The 24,104-nt window shown below is 49.5% G+C and overlaps 2 protein-coding genes across 2 annotated transcripts in view; one reads left to right on the top strand and one right to left on the bottom strand.

Moving 5' to 3' along the window:
- Positions 1-2,120, bottom strand: part of RBM22 (RNA binding motif protein 22) — a 51,649-nt gene extending 49,529 nt beyond the window's left edge. Inside the window, exon 1 of the mRNA XM_075316463.1 lies at positions 2,005-2,120. Within this exon, the coding sequence (XP_075172578.1) occupies positions 2,005-2,058 (54 nt within the window). The 5' untranslated portion in view covers positions 2,059-2,120. The remainder of the gene's footprint in view (positions 1-2,004) is intronic.
- A 6,177-nt stretch (positions 2,121-8,297) lies between these two features.
- The window catches only part of RIOK1 (RIO kinase 1), a 108,505-nt gene continuing 92,698 nt past the window's right edge, over positions 8,298-24,104 (top strand). Inside the window, exons 1-6 of the mRNA XM_075316462.1 lie at positions 8,298-8,350; positions 13,517-13,685; positions 14,572-14,662; positions 21,915-21,984; positions 22,066-22,108; positions 23,188-23,280. Coding sequence (XP_075172577.1) covers positions 8,298-8,350; positions 13,517-13,685; positions 14,572-14,662; positions 21,915-21,984; positions 22,066-22,108; positions 23,188-23,280 — 519 coding nt within the window. The remainder of the gene's footprint in view (positions 8,351-13,516; positions 13,686-14,571; positions 14,663-21,914; positions 21,985-22,065; positions 22,109-23,187; positions 23,281-24,104) is intronic.

Below are 24,104 nucleotides of genomic sequence, written 5' to 3'. Positions count from 1 at the left end.
CTGTCGCATGTCTCAAGGCACATGCGACAGATAACATAGGAGCAGGGCGGCCGGTGCGCTACTGTGCGCGCGGCCATGTTGGATTTTGTTGGGTCGGGGCGGGCACTTTGGCGACACCGGGGGCTTTCCTGAACTTTGCCAGGAAGTGAGGTCAACAGGAAACCTCTTGACCTCACTTCCAGGTAAATGCCTGCGTTCTGGCGTGCCGACAAAGCCCGCGGACCGCAACAAAAAAGCAGGTCACTGCGGTGTAGCTGCATTCTGACCCACATCATTGATTCAATGGGGGAGAGAACGCAGCCACACCGCACAAAAGAAGTGACATGCTGCTTTTCTTTCCGCACCGATTTTTGGCATCAAAAACGCTGCGTTTAGAAACGCAGCGTGTGCACTGATTTTTCAGCTTTCCCATACACTTTGCTGGGAAAGCTGAACGCATGCAATTTGCCACTGAAACGCTGCGGTTCAAAACGCAGCGTTTCCACAGTAAAAAACGCAACGTGTGCACACAGCCTTAGATTTCTATTTTGCTGTCAGCACTGGGCATCTTTTTTGGCTGCGTTTTTGAAGATGCTCCATGTCAATTCTTTTTGCATTTTTGTCAGCGTTTTTGAGCCATTGCAGTCAATTGATTAGCCTTAAAAAAAACACATTGGGCAAAATGCGGTAAAAACTAAGCAAAATCGCTTTATCTTTCTGGTTTGTGTGTGAACATAGCCTTAGGTTGAGCTTTTCCTAAAGGTGCATTCATAATACACAGACTGTGTGGTGGGTCTCTGGACCTGAGTGAGAGACAGCTGTAGAGAAATATATGAAGCTGTCCCGCCGGGTGTGAGTGACCCGCCAGACAGTCCGTGATATAGGAAGCTGTCCCGCTGGGTGTGAGTGACCCGCCAGACAGTCCGTGATATAGGAAGCTGTCCCGCTGGGTGTGAGTGACCCGCCAGACAGTCCGTGATATAGGAAGCTGTCCCGCTGGGTGTGAGTGACCCGCCAGACAGTCCGTGATATAGGAAGCTGTCCCGCTGGGTGAGTGACCCGCCAGACAGTCCGTGCATTGTGTTCCGATACGGACATCTGAATGAGCCATTAGGTTTTTTAGACTTAATGGTGAGAAGTGGAGCATGCCAGACTAGGATTGTGTAACTGCAATCTAAGGCTGTGCTCACATCGGTGTCCAACGTGGTAGTCACCGATCCTTCTGGCACCTTACGGGCCACTAGGCTTTGAAATTAGAGCTAATGCTACCTGTAACGGTGGCCATACACATTCCATGGCTGTTGGCCAAATGATGCTTCATTCAGCATCTCGGCCGACCCTGCACTGCAGCGCGGTCAGCCTCAGAGCTCATTCTCTATGAGTCGCTGGATGACACGTCGGCCGGCAGCTTACCTCTGGGAGAACAATGTGATTGGCAGATATTGAACATGCCCAATCGACATTAGATTGCCAGCTAAAAGCATTAATATGGTCAGATTTGGCCTAGGTATGATCAGTATGTGGTCCATTCATCGTAGATATGTTGATGGTCCTGTGGCCGGCTCTCCCATACACAGGAGTGGCTGACAGCTGGAGCTACATACCTCTAGAAGGGAGACCAGAGGTCAGCAGGCCAGGGTGGGCACACCAGATCCTTCTCCCCCCCCCCCCCCCCCCATTAGTCTGGCAATACTGGGAGGTTCGGCCGGTCAGTCTGATGTGTAGAAGACTCTGCAGGTGATTTCCCATCAGCCGGGCGCCCCTGTGCCACACACCCCCTGACCACAGAGGCGTGCCATAGGTGTGGGATGGCTGCTGAGCGCTCACTGTGGCCCCTATCCTCAGGAAGGCTGCTCTCCATACTGGTGATGGTGTATCAGCACAGGCTGCACTGGTGACTGTGAGCTGCCCCGGCCTAACACCACTACTCAGGCCTCCCCGCCTGCTCCAGGCTCCATACAGCGGGACCAGCCTACATAAGCCCCCCGTCCCCACACACTACACCCGCGCCCCCCGGTCACTCACCGCGTCCTCCCAGTTCTGCCGGTTATAGGTGTTAGACCCCAGAGAAGTCGCCATTCTGCTTCAGCCGAGGCCCACACTGCCGCCCGGAATCTCCCTAGCACTGAGCAAGCGCGAGGACTGGAGGCTCACGCGCATGCGCAACGTGTGTACTAGCATCTGCGCACTAGTAGGTTGGTTGTCACTGGCGCCACCTCGTGGTGTACAGCCGTATGCACAAGGTACAACGTGCAACGTGCCACAGCGTGCGCGGCTGGAGAGATATACAGATGATCCGCATCTTCAGATGGAGAATATATTTTATATATATATATTTTATATATATATATATATATATATATATATATATATATATATATATGTGTGTATGTATATAAAGATATATATGTTTGTGTGTGTGTGTGTGTGTGTATATATGTGTGTATATATAAATATATATAGATGTGTGTGTGTGTGTGTATATATAAATATATATATATAATATATATATATATATATATATATATATATATATATATATATATCTCACTCTGTAGCCTATACCATATTAATCTGGTCTGAACAAAACCATATATCAGCCTGCATAGACTCAAAATGCTTGTCTTTACAAACAGAACTTTTTTTTTTCTTAGGCTGCGTGCCCACAATCAGTGTTTGCAGTGTTTTGGACGCAGTATGCTTCAGCTGCATCCAAAACGCTGCGTTGTACAGTACAAGCACAGTGGATGAGATTTCTAGAAATCCTGTGCCCACTGTGCTTGTTTTTTCTGCAGTAAACACTGACCTGCGGTGCATCTCTCTAGACCGCAGCATGTCAATTGTTTGCTGTGGATTTGCCTGCATCCTCCGTAGAGAGAACACAAGCGAGACATCGCAGCGCACTAAACCCTGATCGTGGGTACAAGCAGCTGCGTTCTCCGGAGGAGGAGTCTCGTGGCCCCGTAGGTCAGGACCCGCTGTGTCCAGGACGCAGGCAGTCCTGATTGTGGGCACATACCCTTAGAGATAGAGAACAGTAAGCGCATCAGGTACGATTCATCACAGCTTTTGCGCTTTATTCTGGGGCAGAAAGCTTTGAAAAGCTGCATCATTTTGGCAGAACTCGAGGCTCTGTTAATATTTTCGGACTTTTGGCATACTCATAACACTTTTGCCAGCTATGACAAAGTGGGCGGGATGGGGGTAAAAACCGCCACTTGTCACTTTCATGATGAGCGTCAGCGCTGACCACACCACAGCTCTTTGCTCAGTGAAGACCGGTTAGATTTGTGGCAAGGTGCATACAGAGGCGTAACTACTCATCTGGCGCTCCTGATGTCACAGCCGGATGTGATCTCTGAGTGATCTAGGATCAGAACGTCAAAATGTATTGCTGATCGCAGATGCTCTTTAGTGCCCGCTTGTCATTTACCCTGAGTTTGTTTATTAAATTCCATTCGGTGCAGAAGGGGTTAAAGTTCCTTTCTATCCTGCAGTGATCTAACAGTTTAAATCTCAGGTGCAGCTACTCCCATCTGTTCTAAATATCCACACTTCACTCCTCCCTAGGCCGGCTATAGTTCATTCTATACTGTCCACTTTGAAGGAGCTTTTCTCTGGAGAATCTCAGGTGTAGATGGAATGAGGTGGCTTTTTTCAAACCGGTTTTATGGTACAATCCTGATTTGGCTGAAACCACACCAACCTGAAATAATCCAATGGTTGAGCATTTTTTGACGTAGGGTACGCAATGTTTTGGTGGCATCGGCAGCCCAGACTTTATTATTTTATCACCATTGAGAACCATTAAAAGTGCCCAAGTCTCTCACTGGGGGGAGCTTTCATCTTTAATGTAAAGATACTGGCTCTTTGAGTCAGCTCATTCATAAACAACCATCACTACTGGACAGTATCATGGCACACGCGGTGCAATGATGTCACTGCCTTTCACCACCTGTTGGCCGGCTCTATGTGCAGGGAAGAAGGGGATGCGGTTGCTCGGATTAGGTGAGTAAACATTTTATTTTTGGGGGAAGGGGCACAAAGGTGGAATTATTTCTGTGGGAGGGGCGATCATTAATTTTAAGAAGACCTTTAGGAAACTTAGGGTGTACTATTACTGGGTTGTACTTGCCTTGTCCTGGGGACAACAACTCATTCTACGCTACTGTCCAAATTTGTTTGGACAATCTAGGTAATGCCCAGGTTATTCCCAATTCTTTCAGGTGTCCGGACATTTCACCAACTTTTTCAGGTGTCCAGATGTTTTGCAAACTATTTTAGGTGTCCGAATGTTTTGTGAACTCTTTCAGGTCACAAACTATTTCAGGTGTCTGGACGTTTCACCAACTCTTTCAGCCGTCCAGATGTTTTGCAAACTCTGTAATTTGTCTGGACATTTCATGAATAGAGCTGGTCGAACTCACAGAAAACCGGGACCGGCGGGTCCCTGCTGAATTTGTTAAAAAAAAGGATCCGGTCTGGAATTGGGTACCCATATAAGTCTATGGGAACCAGAATCCGGAGATTAAAAATGTTGGTAGGAGGGTTATGGGGGTAGGAGTGTGCGCGGTGTACTCACTGAACCTCTGTCATGGCGGGAAGCTGCTTCCAGGTCATGCTTTCCCTTCCGGAGCTGACAATTAACCCTCATTGAATATTCACTGCTTTCCCCACCCACCGGCACAGGTAATTGGTTGCAGTTAGATTCGCCCCCACCCTGAGTGGCAACGTGTCAGCTGACTACAACCAATCACACACGCCAGGACGGCCTATGGACAGGGAAAGCAGTTCAGCTGTTTGTGGGTGAGTATGGTGGTATAAAAATAAAGGAATTAATAAAACAATCGGCGCAGGGTCCCTCATATCCTGATTCCGGCACAGATAAAGCCCATGGCTGCAGACCCCAGCTGTCGGGCTTTACCATGGCTGTATATCAAAATATGGCCGGAGTCGCACACTTGCAGGAGTCTCGCATCGCATCACCCGGCAGCCACACACTCTCCTGACAGGAGCGTGCATCTGCATGTAGTTCTATACAGCTGTACGCTCATGTCCAGAGAGTGTGCAGCTGCCAGGTGATGGGATGTGAGACTTGTGCAAGTCATACGGTTCTTGTGAGCGCACTGTAAAGCTGGAGTCACACTTGCGCGAGTCTCGCACCGCATTTCCCGGCACGGCCTGATGCTCTCCAGACATGAGCGTGCAGCTGCATAGAAATATGTGCAGCTGATCCACTCCTGTCAGGAGAGTGTGCGGCCGTGGCGGGTAATGCGATGCGAGACTCGTGCAAGTCCCTCGCAAGTGAGACTCCGGCATGAGGAACCGAATGTGGCTTTTTTTTAATAATTTAAATAATTAAAAAAAACACTACGCGTGGTCTCCCCAATTTTCATACCCAGCCAAGATAAAGCTCACAGCTAGGGCTGTATTCTCAGGTTGGGGAGGTCCAGCCTAAAAATATCAGCCTCCAGCTGCCCGGAATTGCCACATCTACTAGATGTGACAAGCCCGGTGCTTTATTGGCTCTTCTCGAATGCCCTGATGCGGTGGCAACCGGAGTAATAAGGGGTTAATAACAGCTCATAGCTGCCACTAAGCCCTAGATTAATGATGGCACAGGCGTCTATGACACCCGCATCATTAATCTGTAAATGAAAGTAAAACAAACATAAACACCGAAAAAATCCTTTATTTGGAATAAAATACAAACACCCCCTTTTTCACCACTTTATTAACCCCAACACATCCCTGCAGGTCCGAAGTAAACTACATGAGATCCAACGGCGATTCAGCTCTGTTACATCTGAATATCACAGCGAGCGGCCATAGAGCAGCATGGCTGACCACTGTGAGTGCAGAATGAATGAGCCATGATGAGCAGTGACTGGATGCAGGGAGACGCGTCACGCAGGCTGGGGGCGCATCTGACTGCAACCAATCACAGACGCCAGGCCGGCCGCTGGTCGGGGAAAGCCATGCAGGGTGCAGGAGCAGCGTACAGCCAGGCCGGAGCCTGGGTAAGTATGAGCCGCTCGCCTCATCTTATTTTCTTTATTTTTCCTTTATTTTCTCAAGTGCCGGATCTGGATCCAACACCCGGAATCCTGGGACCGGCACCCGGGCAACTTTGAAACCGCGCGGATCCGGACTTTTTATGTCTGGATCTGACCAGCCCATTCATGAACACTTTCAGGTGTCCGGATGTTTCTTGGACTCTTTCAGGTGTCCAGACTTTTTGTGAACTCTTCCAGCTGTCCGGGCATTGCATGAACATACGATATGATCCAATTATGATTCCACAGACACAGAGGGCCTGATTCTTCAAAATGGCACAAGAAATTCATTCATTCAAAATAAAAAATGCTGTTTATTTATCTTTTCAACCATTTTTAGCAGCCAGGTAAAAACCCTTTGACAAGTCGCAAAAATATGCCAAATTGAACAATCCTCCAGAAACCTTACTCCAGTCATAGATTGGAGCGAGATGCACCCAAAAATGTGACATTCGGTAAAAGTTGCATTTCAGGAATCTAAAACATCTGGATAATCTAAATTTTGGGAGATGTGTAAAAATTGTGCAACTTTTGTTGTTTTTACTCCAGTTTCTCCCAACATGGAAGGCGCCACAGCTCGTCTAATTCGTGACCAATTGTGGGGAACCTTATACCAGATATCTGACCGCAGTGAGGTGGCGAGGAGCACGGACGCCTCACCACAAAGCTTGCTATAGTCAGGGGCTCATCTAGACCGGCTGGAAAATCACTAATGTTGATGAATCGGGGTTTTAAAAATGAAAGAAAGTGGCAAAACAATTTCAAGTAAGGTACATATATACCACAGACACTGTAAGGCTGCTTTCACACCTCCGGTTTCTGCAATGCGGCACACTCCGGCACTTTGCAGGAAAATCGCAACCGGATTTTTTTGCTGCCGGTTGCGATTTTCCTGCATAGACTTTAATCAGTGCCGCATTGTGCCGCATGGCCTTGCGTTCCATCCGTTTTTTGCCGCATGCGGCAGATTTAGCCGATGCGGCGGCCGGATGGAACGTTGCCTGGCACGTTTTTTCGTGCGGCAAAAAAAAAACGCATCGCGCCGCATTCGGCCGATGCGGCGCATTTTTCAATGCATGCCTATGGCGGCCGGATGCGGCGCGATGCGGCAATAACCGCATCCGGCCGCCGCATGCGGTTTTTGCCACTGCGCATGCTCAGTAGCATGCCGCAAGCGGCAAAAAACGGACTGGCCGCAAGGGAAAAACTTATGCAAAGGATGCGGTGTTTTCGCCGCATCCGTTGCATAGCTTGCACAGCCGGATTGAGCCGCAGAGCTCAAGCCGGATGTGTGAAAGTAGCCTTAGAGGACATTACTCCAGAAAGTGGAGAAACACCATAATGAATTGGGGACAAAATTCCCACATCTGTAAAATCACGGTTTAGTTTTTTCCCCTTCCAAAATGTCGCCTATAGTCCCATTATAATGACTGGTGATGTGAGACATCGTGCCGCAGCTTCACCTCACAGATCGCTCTGCCCCGAAATGTCGCAGAGACTCGTTTGTAAACCACAGCCCTCACTGCGCCCTCTGCCGGCACTGCTCCCATCACTGCGCCCTCTGCCGGCACTGCTCCCATCACTGCGCCCTCTGCCGGCACTGCTCCCATCACTGCGCCCTCTGCCGGCACTGCTCCCATCACTGCGCCCTCTGCCGGCACTGCTCCCATCACTGCGCCCTCTGCCGGCACTGCTCCCATCACTGCGCCCTCTGCCGGCACTGCTCCCATCACTGCGCCCTCTGCCGGCACTGCTCCCATCACTGCGCCCTCTGCCGGCACTGCTCCCATCACTGCGCCCTCTGCCGGCACTGCTCCCATCACTGCGCCCTCTGCCGGCACTGCTCCCATCACTGCGCCCTCTGCCGGCACTGCTCCCATCACTGCGCCCTCTGCCGGCACTGCTCCCATCAGTGCGCCCTCTGCCGGCACTGCTCCCATCACTGCGCCCTCTGCCGGCACTGCTCCCATCACTGCGCCCTCTGCCGGCACTGCTCCCATCACTGCGCCCTCTGCCGGCACTGCTCCCATCACTGCGCCCTCTGCCGGCACTGCTCCCATCACTGCGCCCTCTGCCGGCACTGCTCCCATCACTGCGCCCTCTGCCGGCACTGCTCCCATCACTGCGCCCTCTGCCGGCACTGCTCTCATCACTGCGCCCTCTGCCGGCACTGCTCCCATCACTGCGCCCTCTGCCGGCACTTTTCTGGTTAGCAGCACAGGCGTGAGCTAACAGGAAACACGTGAAGGCTCCTTCCGCCACATGTTAGTACAGGAGAGCAGCAAGATGGCGAACGAGCCGGAGGCGCTGGACAGGTAGGGGCGCTGTGCCATAGTCCTCCATAACAGACGGCAGACATGGACGTGCACCGCGGCACAACCGCTCAGCGAGCCTGTCTAGCGGAAACATGGCGGATCTATGAGCTTCATGCAGGCGGCACAGACAGTGTTACTCCAGGGGTCTATAGAGCCTGTGTGTATACACTGTACTGTACATATGCTTCTCATATACAGTACAGCTACACTGATGTAGACTATGTATATATGTGGAACACACTAGTATACTACATTATATATACACACACTGATAGAAGCAATGTATATATACTGTATATGCAGTCCAGTATACACACAACATAAACTGTATCCTGTATATACACACACACACACACACACACTGATAGAAGCAATGTATACATACTGTATATGCAGTCCAGTATACACACACCATAAACTGTATCCTGTATATATACACACACACACACACACTGATAGAAGCAATGTATACATACTGTATATGCAATTCAGTATATACACACGTCTCCAGCACACACACACTTATTACATCATATATTCATGTGTTTCAGTACACATGTGTGGGTATATACCTACTGATATTTATGTATACAGTACACACACACATATATAAAACAAACCATGTATGCAGTATGTGTGTATATATGTAAAACTAAACAATGTATACATATATGTAGTTCAGTATACACACATTCAGTATAAACCATGTATACATATGGTTTTTAGTGTGAGATTTTATATCTACAGCTCTGGCAAAAATTGAGACCACTGCAATATTCAGTTTTCCTGATTTTTCTCTTTCTAGGTATATTAGCTGTAGTACCTGGCGTTGCCCGGGATAGTAACTGTCTCTCCCCCAGTCTCTGTGTGTCGCTGTCTGTCTCTTTCCTTGTCTGTCTGTGTCTATGTCTCTGTCTGTCTATTTCTATCTCTGTCTGTCTTTGTATCAGTCTATCTCTATCTCTGCCTGTGTCTGTCTGGCTCTTTGCCCGGTCCGTCTCCCCACCGACATCATATCACCTCACATGTAAGCTTCTTATACTATGAATGTCTTTTGTTCCTATAGCAACCTATCACAGCTTCTATTAAAACCAGTAGTTCCAGGCTCCATTTACTTTAATGGAGGCATGTTTTTTGTAGAGTAACTGTAAAGCGCGGTGTTAAATTTTCCTGTCAAAACAGTCTACGACGTTCCCTGGGTCACATGAAGTGTCTGTGCAAAGTTTTGTGATTCTACATGCGACGGTGCGGATTCCTTTAGCGGACACACACATACATACTCAGTTTTATATATTAGATTTGAGTAAGGCTAAGTTCACATTTCCGTTGTTTTGTATCAGTCACATGCGTCGCTTGACGCATGTGACTGATGCGCTGTTCAACGCTGTACAACGGATGACAAAGAACAGAATTCTTTGTCGGATTCCGTTGTGTGCGGGGGGCGGAGTTCGGGGGGGAGGGGAGCCGAGCGGGGGGCGGGGCCGTGGCACTGAGGACGTCAGTGCCGCAGGGACTGCAGGACAGGTGAGTGAGTGAGAGAGAGTGTGTGTGTGTGTGTGTGTATACACACACATGCTGAATGCGGGAGGGGGCGGAGCCGAGCGGGGGGCGGGGCCAGGCGCTGAGGATGTCAGTGGAAGTGCTGCGGTCTGCATGGCTGGGGACAGGTGAGTGTATGTGTGAGTGAGTGTGTGTATGTGCATGTATGTATGTGTGTGTGTGCACATGCAAAGTGCGGGAGGGGGCGGAGCCGAGCGGGGGGCGGGGCCAGATGAGGGTGTCAGTGGCAGTGCTTGTCTGCATGGCTGGGGACAGGTGTGTGTGTGTGTGTACATACATGTGCGGAGTGCGGGGCCGAGCGGGGAAGTGTCGGCCTCCCTGCACACGTAACCAGCCTAAATATCGGGTAACAGCAAAGCACCCGATGTTTACCTTGGTTACCCGATATTTACCTTGGTTACGGGCCTACACCGCTTAGCGCTGGCTCCTTGCACCGTAACCAGGGTAAATATCGGGTAACCAACCAAAGCTGGTGACGTGTGCAGGGAGCCAGAGAGCATGCGCAGCGAAATCTGACGGATCTCGCTGCTCAAAAAACGTTACATGCTGCGTTCCCCCCGCCCGGCGGTCAGTCGTTCCACGACTGATCAGTCGGGCGGAGGGTGCAACGCAGCATCATCAGTCACAATCCGCTGCTCATACAAGTCTATGGGAGCAGCGGAATCCGCTAAACGGATTCCGTTGTTTACAAGAGCAGCGGATTGTGACTGATACATTTTAGCGGAAATGTAAACTTAGCCTAAAATGTAATTGTTCTTTTATTCTATAAACTACTGACATGTCTCCTAATGTCAAAGCAAAAAAGTATGTATTTATTTTCTGAAAATCAGAAATGGACAAAATAAAAAATGCATTGCTTTCAGACCTCAAATAATGCTAAGAAAACAATATCATAATCATTTAGAAACAGGAAGAGTTCAGAAATCAATACTTTATGGAATAACCATGATTTTTAATCACAGCTTTCATGCGTCTTAGGATGCTTTCTACCAGTTTTTCACACTTTTGGGTGACCTTATCCCATTCCTGGTGCAATCATTTAAGCAGTTCTACTTTGTTTGATGGCTTGTGACTATCCATCTTCCTCTTGATTACATTCCAGAGGTTTTCAATGGGGTTCAGGTCTGGAGATTGGGCTGGCCACGACAAGGTTTTTATGTGGTGGTCCTTCATCCACAAATTGATTGACTTAGCTGTGTGGCATGACGCATTGTCCTGCTGGAAAAACCAGTCCTCAGAGTTGGGGAACATTGCCTGAGCAGAAGGAAGCAACTGGTTTTCCAGGATAACCTTGTATGCGGCTTGAGTCATACGTCCTTCGCAAAGTTTAATCTGTCCAATTCCAGCCTTGCTGAAGCATCCCCAGATCATCACCGATCCTCCACCAAAGTGGTGGGTGCAAGACACTGTGGCTTGTACGCCTCTCCAGGTCTCCGTCTAACAATTAGATGACCAGGTGTTGGGCATAGCTGAAAATTAGACTCATCAGAGCAGATTACCTTACTCTAGTCCTCTATGGTCCAATCCTTATGGTCTTTGGCAAACTTCAGCCTGGCTCTTCTTTGCTTCTCATTGATGAAAGGCTTTTTTTCTAGCTTTACATGACTTGAGCCCTGCCTCTAGGAGCCTGTTATGAACTGTTCTTGCCGTGCACTTCACTCCATTTGCCATTCCTTTTGTAGGTCACTTGATGTCATCCTGCGTTTGCTGAGTGACATTTGAATAAGATGACGGTAATCCCGGTCAGTGGAGAGCCGCTTTCGCCTTGTTCCGGGCTGTAGCTTTGTTGTCGCCAATGTCTGCTGCTATACCTTGTTGTAATGGACTGGTGTCTTAGAAATTTTAAGGATGGAGGCAACATGACACTCTGAGCCCTTCTATTCTTCACTCAAGACTGTTCTTTCCAGCTCCTTAGGCATGGTTCAAAGTTATTTTTTCATTCCTATTACTTTTGGGATATTACTAGCACTTGTTTTGCCATCCAGCTTGTTCCATTGAAAGAGGATTGTGAAGACCACAGCAGTGTGTTGTTGTTTTTTTTTTTTTTTTTTTTTTTTTTTTTTTTATACTTTCTTTTGTTAAATAAGATTTGGCTCAGGTGATCACCTAATCAGAAGCACATTAAGTAGAATGAGGTGTACTCTGGATGGAATTCAACGGACACTGGAATGGAATGGCTGTCAGACATGTAGAGAAGCTCATTTTTATAAGGCCTGCGACACACATCCGTGCCGCCGGTACGTGTTTGTCATTTTTTGCACGTACCAGCGGCACGGAGACACGTTCAGCAATGCTACCCTATTGTAGCAGGCACACACACGTAAAACCACACGGAACGTGTGTCCGTGTGCGTTTGTACGTGTGTGCGTTTTTCTAAGCGCTGACATGTCAGTGTTTTCTCCGGCAGCACGGGTGTCACACGGCCCGCACCCGTACCACACGGGTGTAGTGTGGATGCGGTCCCGTGTGACATGCGCCGGAGAAAACACACGTGTCAGTGAAAAAAACCCAAAACATTTACTCACCTTCTCCAGCCCTCCTGTCTCTGCCGCTGCTGCCTCTTGCTGCCGACCGCTGCTCATTATTCTCATTTAATATTCACTTCACTGCCTGGCAGCAGCGGGGAGACGGGAGGGCTGGAGCCGAAGATCAGCACCACGGACAGCAGCGCGGACAGCAGGAAGGACCAGGTGAGTATGTAAATTACCGCTTCTACGTGTGCTATCGCGGATAGCACACGTAGAACACACGTGTCCCGCACGTACCAGAGACACGTACTTACCTACACGCATGGGAAATGCGTGTCTCTCGGCACGTGCGTGATTTTCACGTGAGTGTGGCAGAGGCCTAAAACTGTGTACTGCATGGGCGACACGGTGGCTCAGTGGTTAGCACTTGCTTGCGCTGGGGTCTTGGGTTCAAATCCCACCAAGGACACCATCTGCAAGGAGTTTGTATGTTCTCCCCGTGTTTGCGTGGGTTTCCTCCGGGTTCTCCGGTTTTCTCCCACACTCCAAAAACATACAGATAGGGACCTTAGATTGTGAGCCCCAATGGGGACAGTGTTGCCAATGTATGTAAAGCGCTGCAGAATATGTTAGTGCTATATAAATGAATAAATATTATTATATTATTATTACTGGTCTCTTAATTTTTGCCAGAGCTGTATTTACTATATATATAAATTAATACACTCATATGAACCATATATCCAGGATATAGACGCAATGATATACACAATGCATACATATGTTTTCCAGTGAATGTACATATATATATGTGTGTATGTATGTATATTCACTGGAAAACATATGTATGCATGGTGTATATCATTGCGTGTATATACTGTATATATGGTTCATATGAGTGTGAGTATTAATAATTTTATATATATAATATATATATTTATATTATTGTGCACACTACCAGTATACACACTCACACCTGTATAAACCATCTATCTAGTACATAGAGATACAGCTATATACTATGTATACATTTGTTTTCCAGTGCACGCATTATATATATCTCCTTTGGTAATGCTGCTGCTATATTAGAACTTATGTTACTATTGTCTTCTCCTGTTCCATGGTCCATGTAATAAAGTGAGGAAGGTTATGACAAGTTCCTCCAGAGACAAGAAGAGCTTGCTTCTCAAGAGCAATATGAAGAGGATAGCGAGGAAGATGATGAGGATGATGATGGCTGGTACTGGGAAAACAGCAGCACAAATATTATGAAGCATTATACGTCTGCAAGAGGGAGTAACCCGCAGGTGAGATGGAGTCCATCAGCCCATTTTTACACGTTAGTTGTGGAAAAGCTTGTCCCCTGTTGTTTAGAGAAACAAGTTGCCCGTCATGGCAGATCCATTGTAGCAGCCACATGCAAATGAGGCTGGAGGTTCACCGTGGGGGTGTATGGGGACTTGGAATGCATTTCCAAGGCAGTGACACACCCCTAGTGCACTTCCAAGCTCATTTACATATGGTTTCTACATTTATTTTTTTTCTTCATCTCAGATCTCTAAAAAGTCTAACTTTTATTGGGGCACTAAAGGCCCCTTTACACACTGAGACTTTCTAGCGATCCCACCAGCGATCTCGACCTGGCCGGGATCGCTACAAAGTCTCTTAACAGTCGCTGGTGAGCTGTCAAACAGGCAGACCTGGCCAACGACGCAACAGCGATCCGGACCTGCAGAACGACCTCGCTGGAAAGGGAACGCTAGCACGCCTATGGGCTGGGTCGCTAACGATGCCGTTGTAACGGTGTCAAACACACATATACATGGTGCGCAGCGGGAAACAAAGGACCAAAAAATGGTCCTGAACGACTTGTAGCGATCAGTGACCTCACAGCGGGGGCCAGGTCACTGATGCGTGTCACACACTGCAATGTCGCTGGGGAGGTCGCTATTACGTCACAAAACCCGGTGATGTTACAGCGATATCGCTAGCAATGTTGCAGTGTGTAAAGGGGCCTTAACACTCATATAGCCATACCATTATGTCTACATGTACAAACATGCTGAAAGGTTCCCTGTGATATCAATGGGCTTATCAGGACAAAGTCTCTTCCCAATAACTGTGCTAATCAGTGACTGACAGCTTCCTCTGTAAGTACAGTGTCTCCAGTATGTGATTTCTATTGTTTTGCAGGCTAACAGGCAAGATATGAAGACTAATTCATCCAAGGCCTACACAGCAACGGACAAGGTCCTCCAGAAGTATGAGAACAAGATTAATCTAGGTATGATGTATGCATATTGTGCCCAAGTCACGGCACAGTACACTCCTGTCTTCATATCCAATCCTGCGTGCTCATCTACATAGGTGTTTCATGGACGTGTAGATCTGACCAGACTCCTACATTTTAATGATTAGGTCCGTGAGGTGAATAGACGGCGGCCATCCGTGGTGCAGCCACTGTCAGTTCCCAATTCAGCCTAAGGCCCCCTTCACACATCCGTGAAAATCACACAGGTGTTTCACGGACGTGTCAAAGGTGCGTTTTCCTCTCAGTGTGCCGTGTTTATGGCACTACGTGTGTTCTCCGTGTGTTATCCGTGATAACATACGGAGAATGAGAACTTTCAACTCACCTGTCCCTGGCGTCACTGTCCGTGGTGCTGATCTTCGGTCTCCAGCCCTGCTGACTCCCCGCTAATGCCGCCGCAGTGAAGTGAATATTAAATGAGCATAATGAGCGGCGGTCGGCAGCAAGTGACAGCAGCGGCAGAGACAGGAGGGCCGGAGAAGGTGATTAAAGATTTATTTTTTTCTCTGACACGTGAGTTTTCTCCGGCGCGTGTCACACCGGACCGCATCCACACTACATCCGTGTGGTACGTGTGCGGACCGCGTGACACCCGTGCTGCCGGAGAAAAACGGACATGCACACGAGCTCACGTCTGCTCCACGGCACAGTTCTGGTGTGGTCTCTTCTATGCTGGGCTTATTATGGCGTTCTTAGAAATACAGTAGATAGAACCAGTCCCAGTTATACTGCTGCTTTCACACTACGTTTTTTTAACATGCGTCATGAACGTTTTTTTGCTGGAAAAGTGGATCCTGTTTTTACAAAGAAAAACACATGCAAACGCATGTGTTATTTTGCAGGATCCTGCCACTTGAAGTTTATGGGTGGGCATTGAAGTCATGTGATCGGGAGTGAGGGGAACTGAACGTGATAGACTGGGAGCCAGCATCTGACAGCTGCAGACGCTGGTAACCAAGGTAAACATCGGGTAACTAAGCGAAGTGCTTTGCTTGGATACCTGATATTTACCTTGGTTACGAGCATCCGTAGCTGCTAGGAGCCGGGCTGCCTGCTCACTGCACACGTAATCAAGGTAAACATCGGGTAACTAAGTGAAGCGCTTTGCTTGGTTACCCGATATTTACCTTGGTTACGAGCGTCCACCTTTCTCAGGCGGGGGAGAGAGGGAGGGGGATAGAGAGACTGATGACGCCAGGCTGGTTTCTGGGCATGCTCAGTAGAGCAAGCAGGAACCTGTCTATCAGCATGCCAGCGTTCACATGCGCTTGTGTGGTGCTCCGAGGCTCGGTGTCGGTGCAGCGGTGCATTACCTTCAGGGACTCCACTCGGCTGGATCTTGTCACAGGTAGGAAATCTTCTATTTTGATTGTCGTGACGCCACTCTCAGAATTGCGGTCAGTGGAGACCGCCACTGCAGGTTAGGGGTGCCTGGGGCTGATAGTAGGTGCAGTCAGTTGTAATAGCCTCCTGAGAGTGAGGCATGCCCCAGGGTCCCGTGTAGGTGTGTGGAACTACAAGTCGCAGAATGACTCACACGCACAAGCAGGATGTCTTTCAGGGATTTTACTCACTGATGGTGGCAGGGTGAGTAACCCGGGCGTAGCTGGGATGAACCAGGCTGGAACCAGGTGTCCTTCAGGCTGACTTATGAGGGTGGCTACCAACTCGCCTTCCTTAGCCCGTTGTGTTTTGAGGTAACCCCTGCTTGAAGCCCTGCTGGGGTCGCCCAGGGAAGTTGCTGGTGCCTCTCTCCCCTTCTTTTTGGCCCGTTTGCTTGTAGCCTGGACCAGGTCACTCCGGCTGCTTGCCTCCTGTGAGCTATGGGCCCTAACTTTGGCTACGTGGCTGCTGACTCTGTGGTGTTGTCTTGGGGGTGTAAAGTGCCCCCTCATGCAGGTTTGGCAAAGGAAAGGTGAATCTATCCCTGCACTGGGACCTGCTACCCGTTTGGGCCTGGTATCTCCCTGACAGTCTCCTTACTTTCCACTCCGTTGCTCTCTCTTTAGCTGTGTGTGGATTTCGGGCAGCACTCCCAGGTGACCGTTCTCCCCCGTCGGTAGTCACTGCGCGTACGTTGTCAGCCTTGTGTAGAGCTACAGGGTCTGCTTCTGCCCTCCCTGAACTTCACCACTCAACTGTCCTCGGCTCACTCTTCCCTCCTCTCCTGTTCTTGCCTACGTCACCTAGCAACCAGGCTCTCAACCACACCCCTCGAGTGGAGATGGAGGCTTCGCCCCCTCCACCCCTCGAGTGGAGATGGAGGCTTCGCCCCCTCCTGGGATCCCCAGGGGTCCTCTCAAAGGTAAATGTGTGAGACCTGATCACTATGCGCCTGTGTAGTCACACCTCGGTCAGCCTTCTGGATTACCTGTTTTGTACTGTCCCCAGCATGGGTGCAGTACTCAGTGGTGCCTGACCAGGTCAGGGGCGCCACATTCCCCCTTAGTTATCACCAGCACGTCCTCGGGCTGCAAGACAACATTTTAAAATGCGTAAAACAGTAAAACATGGTAAAACGTTTTAAAACCAACAGGTACTATACATCACCACCCTCCACCCACAAGTCCGTTAACCCACCCTAAACCCTCTCAGGCGGCAGGTCACCGGTTTCTTTTGGTAACCAGGTCTGGGCCATCAGCTTCCCCAGACCTTTCTTCCCATCTGCCTCTCCCGTTGGCCGCGCCTTCAGCCACTTCTGGCAGGATGTAGAGGCGGCTTTCATGGTCTGGTGGTTTCAGGGTATACCTGGCCTGGTGGAGCCGCGCCTTCAGCCTCTTCTGGCAGGATGTAGAGGCGGCCTCCACAGTTGGGGCTGACCAGGTACCCTGTTTGTGGTGGAGAGCCAGGCCCCATAAACAGGCATGCTCCCTGGTTGCAGGCGAGCCAGGCCCCTAAACAGGCTGGCTCTGGTGGTGGTACCTCTGGGGTAACTATAAACACTGCGAGAGTTTGTGGCTATAGCCAGTTCATAGCCTTAAGGTTCATGGGTTTCTCACATTAGTTCATGTGGGCACATTTCTTGAACATTAACGTTGCAAAACTTCAAACTTTAACTTCTGTACTTTACTTTACTTTACATGCTTTACACAGATTCCTCCTTACCAGGGCTTGGGCCTGTAGGGCTGCGGCACCTGTTGCTTTCTCCATCTCTGTCATCATCTGTAGTGGTCTCATCAATGGGTTCTTTGTCTTTTCTTTCCTCTTCTTCTGTGTCTGTTTCTTTTTCTTGTGGTGCTAAGACAGCAGGTTTACTGTAGGGATTTCTGGTACATGGTCTGACATCTAGTGCGTACCATCCGCGTTCTCCTTGGTGCATGGTGAATTCCACTGAGTCTCCCATCTGTAAGTTTCTTCCTGGATGTCCTCTAGGCAAATGGGCTCTAACGTCCCTTCTGTTTACAAAGATACCTTCTTTCATGCCAGGTGCAACTATAAAGCCATATCCTGATTTTAAACTAAAGTCTTCCACTACTCCACGACAAAGTGGGCCTCTGACCTGTGATTTGGCTCTTCTTAAAGACCGTTTCTCTTCCAAGTCTCTGGCTGTTACTTCATCCTTCCTATTCGGAGATTGCTGTGCAGGGGAAAATTTTGTTCTGCTGCGGCGCCGTGTCTTGCGGGCTGGATTCTGCTGGGTTGCTACTTCACTGCTTGCAGGCTCCCAGGTGTGGTGTCTGGGCAAATCTTCCTCAGCGGAGGATGTCGGGCCCTCTTCATCCCAGCGGGAGTACGGCAGCATCTCGGGCTCTTGGACTGGTGCTGCATCCACTGCTGATGGCTCTGAGGTCAGCTTCTCAGCTTCCTGGCCTCCCCTCCCCCTTAGTTCTTCTGGGCACTCCTCTTGTGGCAGCGCTAGGGATGGATTTTCATCAGCAGGCCAGGGCGGGGGACCCTTTGGCATGAATGTTGCAGGAGTCTTCCTGTGAGTATGCGGAGGGAGCAGATACCGGTCCACCATCTCCTTTGGGAAGTGGGCCTCTAGATCAGCCTTCAGCTTCCAGTATTCGGGGTCCTCCCCCAGCAGGGACTTCCTAGCAGGGACTTCCTTGGGCTGGGGAGCGGTGTCTGCTCTGGCCTTGCAGGCCGGGGTAAATAGTTGTACGGTCTTGTCTTGGCGGGCCGAGCCTGGCGTGGCAGCGGCCTGGTCTTGGCGGGCCGAGCCTGGCGTGGCAGCGGCCTGGATTGGCGTCGCAGCTGCGATGGGATCTGTGCGGGCCGAGCAGGGCATCGCTGCGGCGGCCTGAATTGGCGTCGCAGCTGCGATGGGATCTGTGCGGGCCGGGCTGGGCGCTTCTGCGGCCTGGATTGGCGTCGCAGCTGCAGCCGGTCCTTGGCGGGCCGCACCTGACGTGGCTGCGGCCTGATTCAGCGTCGCCGCGCCGGGCGCCTCTTCAGGGACCGCGGGCGTGGCAGCAGGGGTCGGGGCACTCGCGCTGGCAGGGGCAACACTGGACTCACCCATCGGTGGCATCATCGGGGTCTGAGTCGTCGCCGCTCGGTCTGGCACTCGTCGCGTGGCTCTCCCCTCGTAGGCCTGAACCGCCGCAGCCATCTCCAGAAGCTCCGTGCGTCCCTCTCTGATCTGCTGCACGATCCTCGCTTCCAGTCGGTTACTGAACTGGGCAAGCTCCCAGGACCACCAGGCAGCGGAACCCGGCTCTGGGCTCCTATCTTCAGACGCCATCTTCACCACGTCGTCGCTGCTCTCCAGGTCTTCTCTCAGCAGCAGACTTCTGACTTCTTCTTGCAGCCGAAGTGCCAATTCCTTCACTTCCTGCAACTCCTTTCCCAGCAGCAGGCTTCTGGCTCCCTTTCTGTCCCGACGTCTCTGAACGCCTCCGCTCTCATCACTCGCGAGGTCAGGACTCTGCAGGGGATCTCTGGGTAGCCACACCTCTTCGTGGGCGGTAACTTCTCCCAGCGCGGGCTGCTGTTGTTTTTCAGCGCGCTTTTCATGGTGGCAATATGGCGGCGCTTCCAATTTTCCAAGCGGACCGCCCAGGCACATGGTCACCTGTCTGAACAGGTCTAGTCCTTATCCTGTTCGTGACGCCAGATGTGTGGGGCCCCGAGGCTCGGTGTCGGTGCAGCGGTGCATTACCTTCAGGGACTCCACTCGGCTGGATCTTGTCACAGGTAGGAAATCTTCTATTTTGATTGTCGTGACGCCACTCTCAGAATTGCGGTCAGTTGAGACCGCCACTGCAGGTTAGGGGTGCCTGGGGCTGATAGTAGGTGCAGTCAGTTGTAATAGCCTCCTGAGAGTGAGGCATGCCCCAGGGTCCCGTGTAGGTGTGTGGAACTACAAGTCGCAGAATGACTCACACGCACAAGCAGGATGTCTTTCAGGGATTTTACTCACTGATGGTGGCAGGGTGAGTAACCCGGGCGTAGCTGGGATGAACCAGGCTGGAACCAGGTGTCCTTCAGGCTGACTTATGAGGGTGGCTACCAACTCGCCTTCCTTAGCCCGTTGTGTTTTGAGGTAACCCCTGCTTGAAGCCCTGCTGGGGTCGCCCAGGGAAGTTGCTGGTGCCTCTCTCCCCTTCTTTTTGGCCCGTTTGCTTGTAGCCTGGACCAGGTCACTCCGGCTGCTTGCCTCCTGTGAGCTATGGGCCCTAACTTTGGCTATGTGGCTGCGGACTCTGTGGTGTTGTCTTGGGGGTGTAAAGTGCCCCCTCATGCTGGTTTGGCAAAGGAAAGGTGAATCTATCCCTGCACTGGGACCTGCTACCCGTTTGGGCCTGGTATCTCCCTGACAGTCTCCTTACTTTCCACTCCGTTGCTCTCTCTTTAGCTGTGTGTGGATTTCGGGCAGCACTCCCAGGTGACCGTTCTCCCCCGTCGGTAGTCACTGCGCGTACGTTGTCAGCCTTGTGTAGAGCTACAGGGTCTGCTTCTGCCCTCCCTGAACTTCACCACTCAACTGTCCTCGGCTCACTCTTCCCTCCTCTCCTGTTCTTGCCTACGTCACCTAGCAACCAGGCTCTCTACCACACCCCTCGAGTGGAGATGGAGGCTTCGCCCCCTCCACCCCTCGAGTGGAGATGGAGGCTTCGCCCCCTCCTGGGATCCCCAGGGGTCCTCTCAAAGGTAAATGTGTGAGACCTGATCACTATGCGCCTGTGTAGTCACACCTCGGTCAGCCTTCTGGATTACCTGTTTTGTACTGTCCCCAGCATGGGTGCAGTACTCAGTGGTGCCTGACCAGGTCAGGGGCGCCACACTTGCGTGCGGTATAGTCAGGATCCAGTGAAAAACAGTATTTGGACGCAGCTCAAAAACGCTACAAGTAGCGTTTTTGAAAAAAGTTAAAAAACTGCAAGTCGCTGGATCCTCACTATAACGCACGCAAAGGCAGGTGAAAGCATGTTGACGCGAGTCCATTGCAAATACATTGAAATGAAAATGCTTTTGCACTGGATCCATTTTTGCGTTAAAAAAACGTTCATGACGCATGTTAAAAAAACGTAGTGTGAAAGCAGCCTAACTTGTGAGCTGACTTGCCCTCTGCTCCTGTGTCTCCACACGAGTCTTGATGATACTCCTGAACCACCATTGAAATTTGTAGATCTTGGCACATTGAAGACAATAGTGAATATTTATAAAAGTGATAAATAGGTCACATTCACAATATTGAAACCTATTCTAATTGGACACCAATTTACCTTCTCATCCCGTTTGCAACATTACAGTGATTTAAAAAAGTTTCTTTAGTCACCCATCACAAGAGCGCAGCCTGCAGCACTGAGGAGAAGCAGAGTGCTACTGGAAAATTTCTTTTAGTTGAAAAGATTGACTGCTTATTTAGCTTTGTGAAGTTGTGTGCACCGAGCGGCAGGAGATAAAGTGACACAAATGTGCAAGTAAGATACTTTGTTGGGCTTCGTCTGCATATTAGTGTTATTCCCAAATATCTGGGACCCCCAGTTATGAGATCAGGCTTTGGGATCCCCTTGTACAGCCCCATCCTGAATCAAGCAAAGACACACATACAGCGCTTTGCTATTTCCAGCAGTCCTATAGACAGTGAATGGAGCAGAGTCTGCGCATGTGCACCTCTGCTACATTCACTATGGCAGAACTCGTTCTCATGGTTCCAGACCCCGGATCCAGCGAGTTTCTTAATATTTATTGAATGATCCTTTAACAATAGATATCCAGATACTGTGCTTTGTGACAAATACTGTGATTGTGGGACTAACGCCTTACTGCTTTTTAGGTAAATTGTCTCTTTCTGACTCGGTTATGAATAAAATCACTGAGAAATCCAGACAAAAAGAATCAGACCAGTGAGTAAACACCCTTGTGTATGTTCATTGCTAAATAGAAGATGATAGAATTTATTCATGTACCTTCTCTTTTACGACTAGGTACCGGGTTAAAGACAAATCTGATAGAGCAACTGTTGAACAGGTATGTTTTCTTTTCAGCAGTGCCATAAATGAATACCAGGTTGTTTAACAGATTCCCTAAGAAAAAGATTCCAGTGGGTGCCTCAGTTCTTGAGTTGGGAGGCGCTCAGCAGGTGCAGGGGTCTTGTGTATATATGAGATGCAGCTTCCTTCCAACCATCGCTTAGCCATGTCATGGTGGGTTTTTTTTTCTGTAGCACTATGAGTACGTTCACAAATATTGACGTCCATGAATAAACCTGATTCGTGACCTATCCATACAGTGTGTAGTGACTGATCTCGATCGAGTACTGCAGATCAGCATCTATTGAGAACAGTGACTACACAGTGCATGGAGCAGTAGTGTTCAGCTCCGTCCAGTTAAAAGCTGGTTATGGGGGGTGGAGTGAGGGGTGGAGACGTGTGTCAGACCCAGACAAGTCTGATATTGATTATTCTTCCTAAGGGGTACTTTGCACACTACGACATTGCTAGCCGATGATAGCGATGCAGAGCGCGATAGCACCCGCCCTTGTCGCAGCTGCGATCTCTTGTGATAGCTGCCGTAGCGAACATTATCGCTACGGCAGCTTCACACGCACTTACCTGCCCTGCGACGTCGCTCTGGCCGGCGACCCGCCTCCTTCCTAAAGAATAGAAGCTGAGGGGCGGAGATGAGCGGGACGTAAACATCTCGCCCACCTCCTTCCTTCTGCATAGCCAGTGGACGCAGGTAAGGAGATGTTTCTCGCTCCTGCGGCTTCACACACAGCGATGTGTGCTGCCGCAGGAACGAGGATCAACATTGTATCTCCTATTGGTGCGACATTATGAAAATATCCGACGCGACACAGATCACCGATTTACGACGCTTTTGCGATCGTTTATCGGCGCATCTAGGCTTTACACGTTGCGATGTCGTTAGCGGCGCCGGATGTGCGTCACTTTCGATTTGACCCCGACGAGATCGCAGTAGCGATGTCGCAGCGTGCAAAGTACCCGTAAGAATAGGTCATCAATATCGCAGTCCCAGACATCCCCTTTGATTTTATAGGAAAATTAACAGTAAACTGAAACCAACGGCCATTTTTTCCCCATCAGGTTCTGGATCCCCGGACAAGGATGATTCTTTTTAAGATGCTAACTCGAGGCGTAATATCAGAAATCAATGGCTGTATCAGCACAGGCAAAGAAGTAAGTGCGTATGTATGTATGTGTGATGTATGCACAAGCGCAAAAAAATAGGTTAAAAATGTGTACAATAATATACTTACTATATAATTACTATATAATGTAAGCCCCTACAGCAGGGCCATCTCCTTGCTATACAAGTCTCACTGTTAGTTTAACTGTAATGTATTATTCTGTATGTAATGCAAATATAGAAAAGACTGACCAGTACATCTACTAGGTGTGAACATGTGCACGCTGAAGATTCAATAAAGTTACAACAATATGTACAGCTGCACTCTGAAAAGCTAAAATCTGCAAACATTGAATATAGGAATGGTTGTACTGCATCTCATGTTTTCCAATAGCAGTAATGCAGTACCAATATGCCTGGATTCAATGTTAGTATATTTTAGCCTTTTAGAGTGCTGCTGTATACAAGCCCTTCTCAGGTACAGTACCATGGAATCAATAAAAATAAATAACCACTTCATGACCACTTGCTGACGTATTTACGTCCATTATTAAGCTACTAATTGCACTCTTCAGCGCAGTCACCATTATGTTAAAATAAAAGTAGTAGTATTGATTAAATAGGTGGTACTTGTCTACTGGACAACTGATCTGTAGGATAGGGGAAAACTTGTTGATTGGTGGGGGGTCCGACCATTGAGATCCACACCAATCAGCAGAATGGGGAACGTTTATCCCAACTAGATTGGAGCAGCAATGTGCATGTGCAACCTCACTCTATTCATTCCCTTTGGGGCTGCTCAGTGCTGTGCTTGGGCTGTTTCTGGCAGCCCCTAGAGAATGAATGGAACATCGGTCAGGCGTCTGACCTGTTG

Source organism: Anomaloglossus baeobatrachus, chromosome 6 (assembly GCF_048569485.1).
Source record: "Anomaloglossus baeobatrachus isolate aAnoBae1 chromosome 6, aAnoBae1.hap1, whole genome shotgun sequence".
NCBI lineage: Eukaryota > Metazoa > Chordata > Amphibia > Anura > Aromobatidae > Anomaloglossus > Anomaloglossus baeobatrachus.
This window is presented reverse-complemented; position numbering and strand designations above follow the sequence as displayed.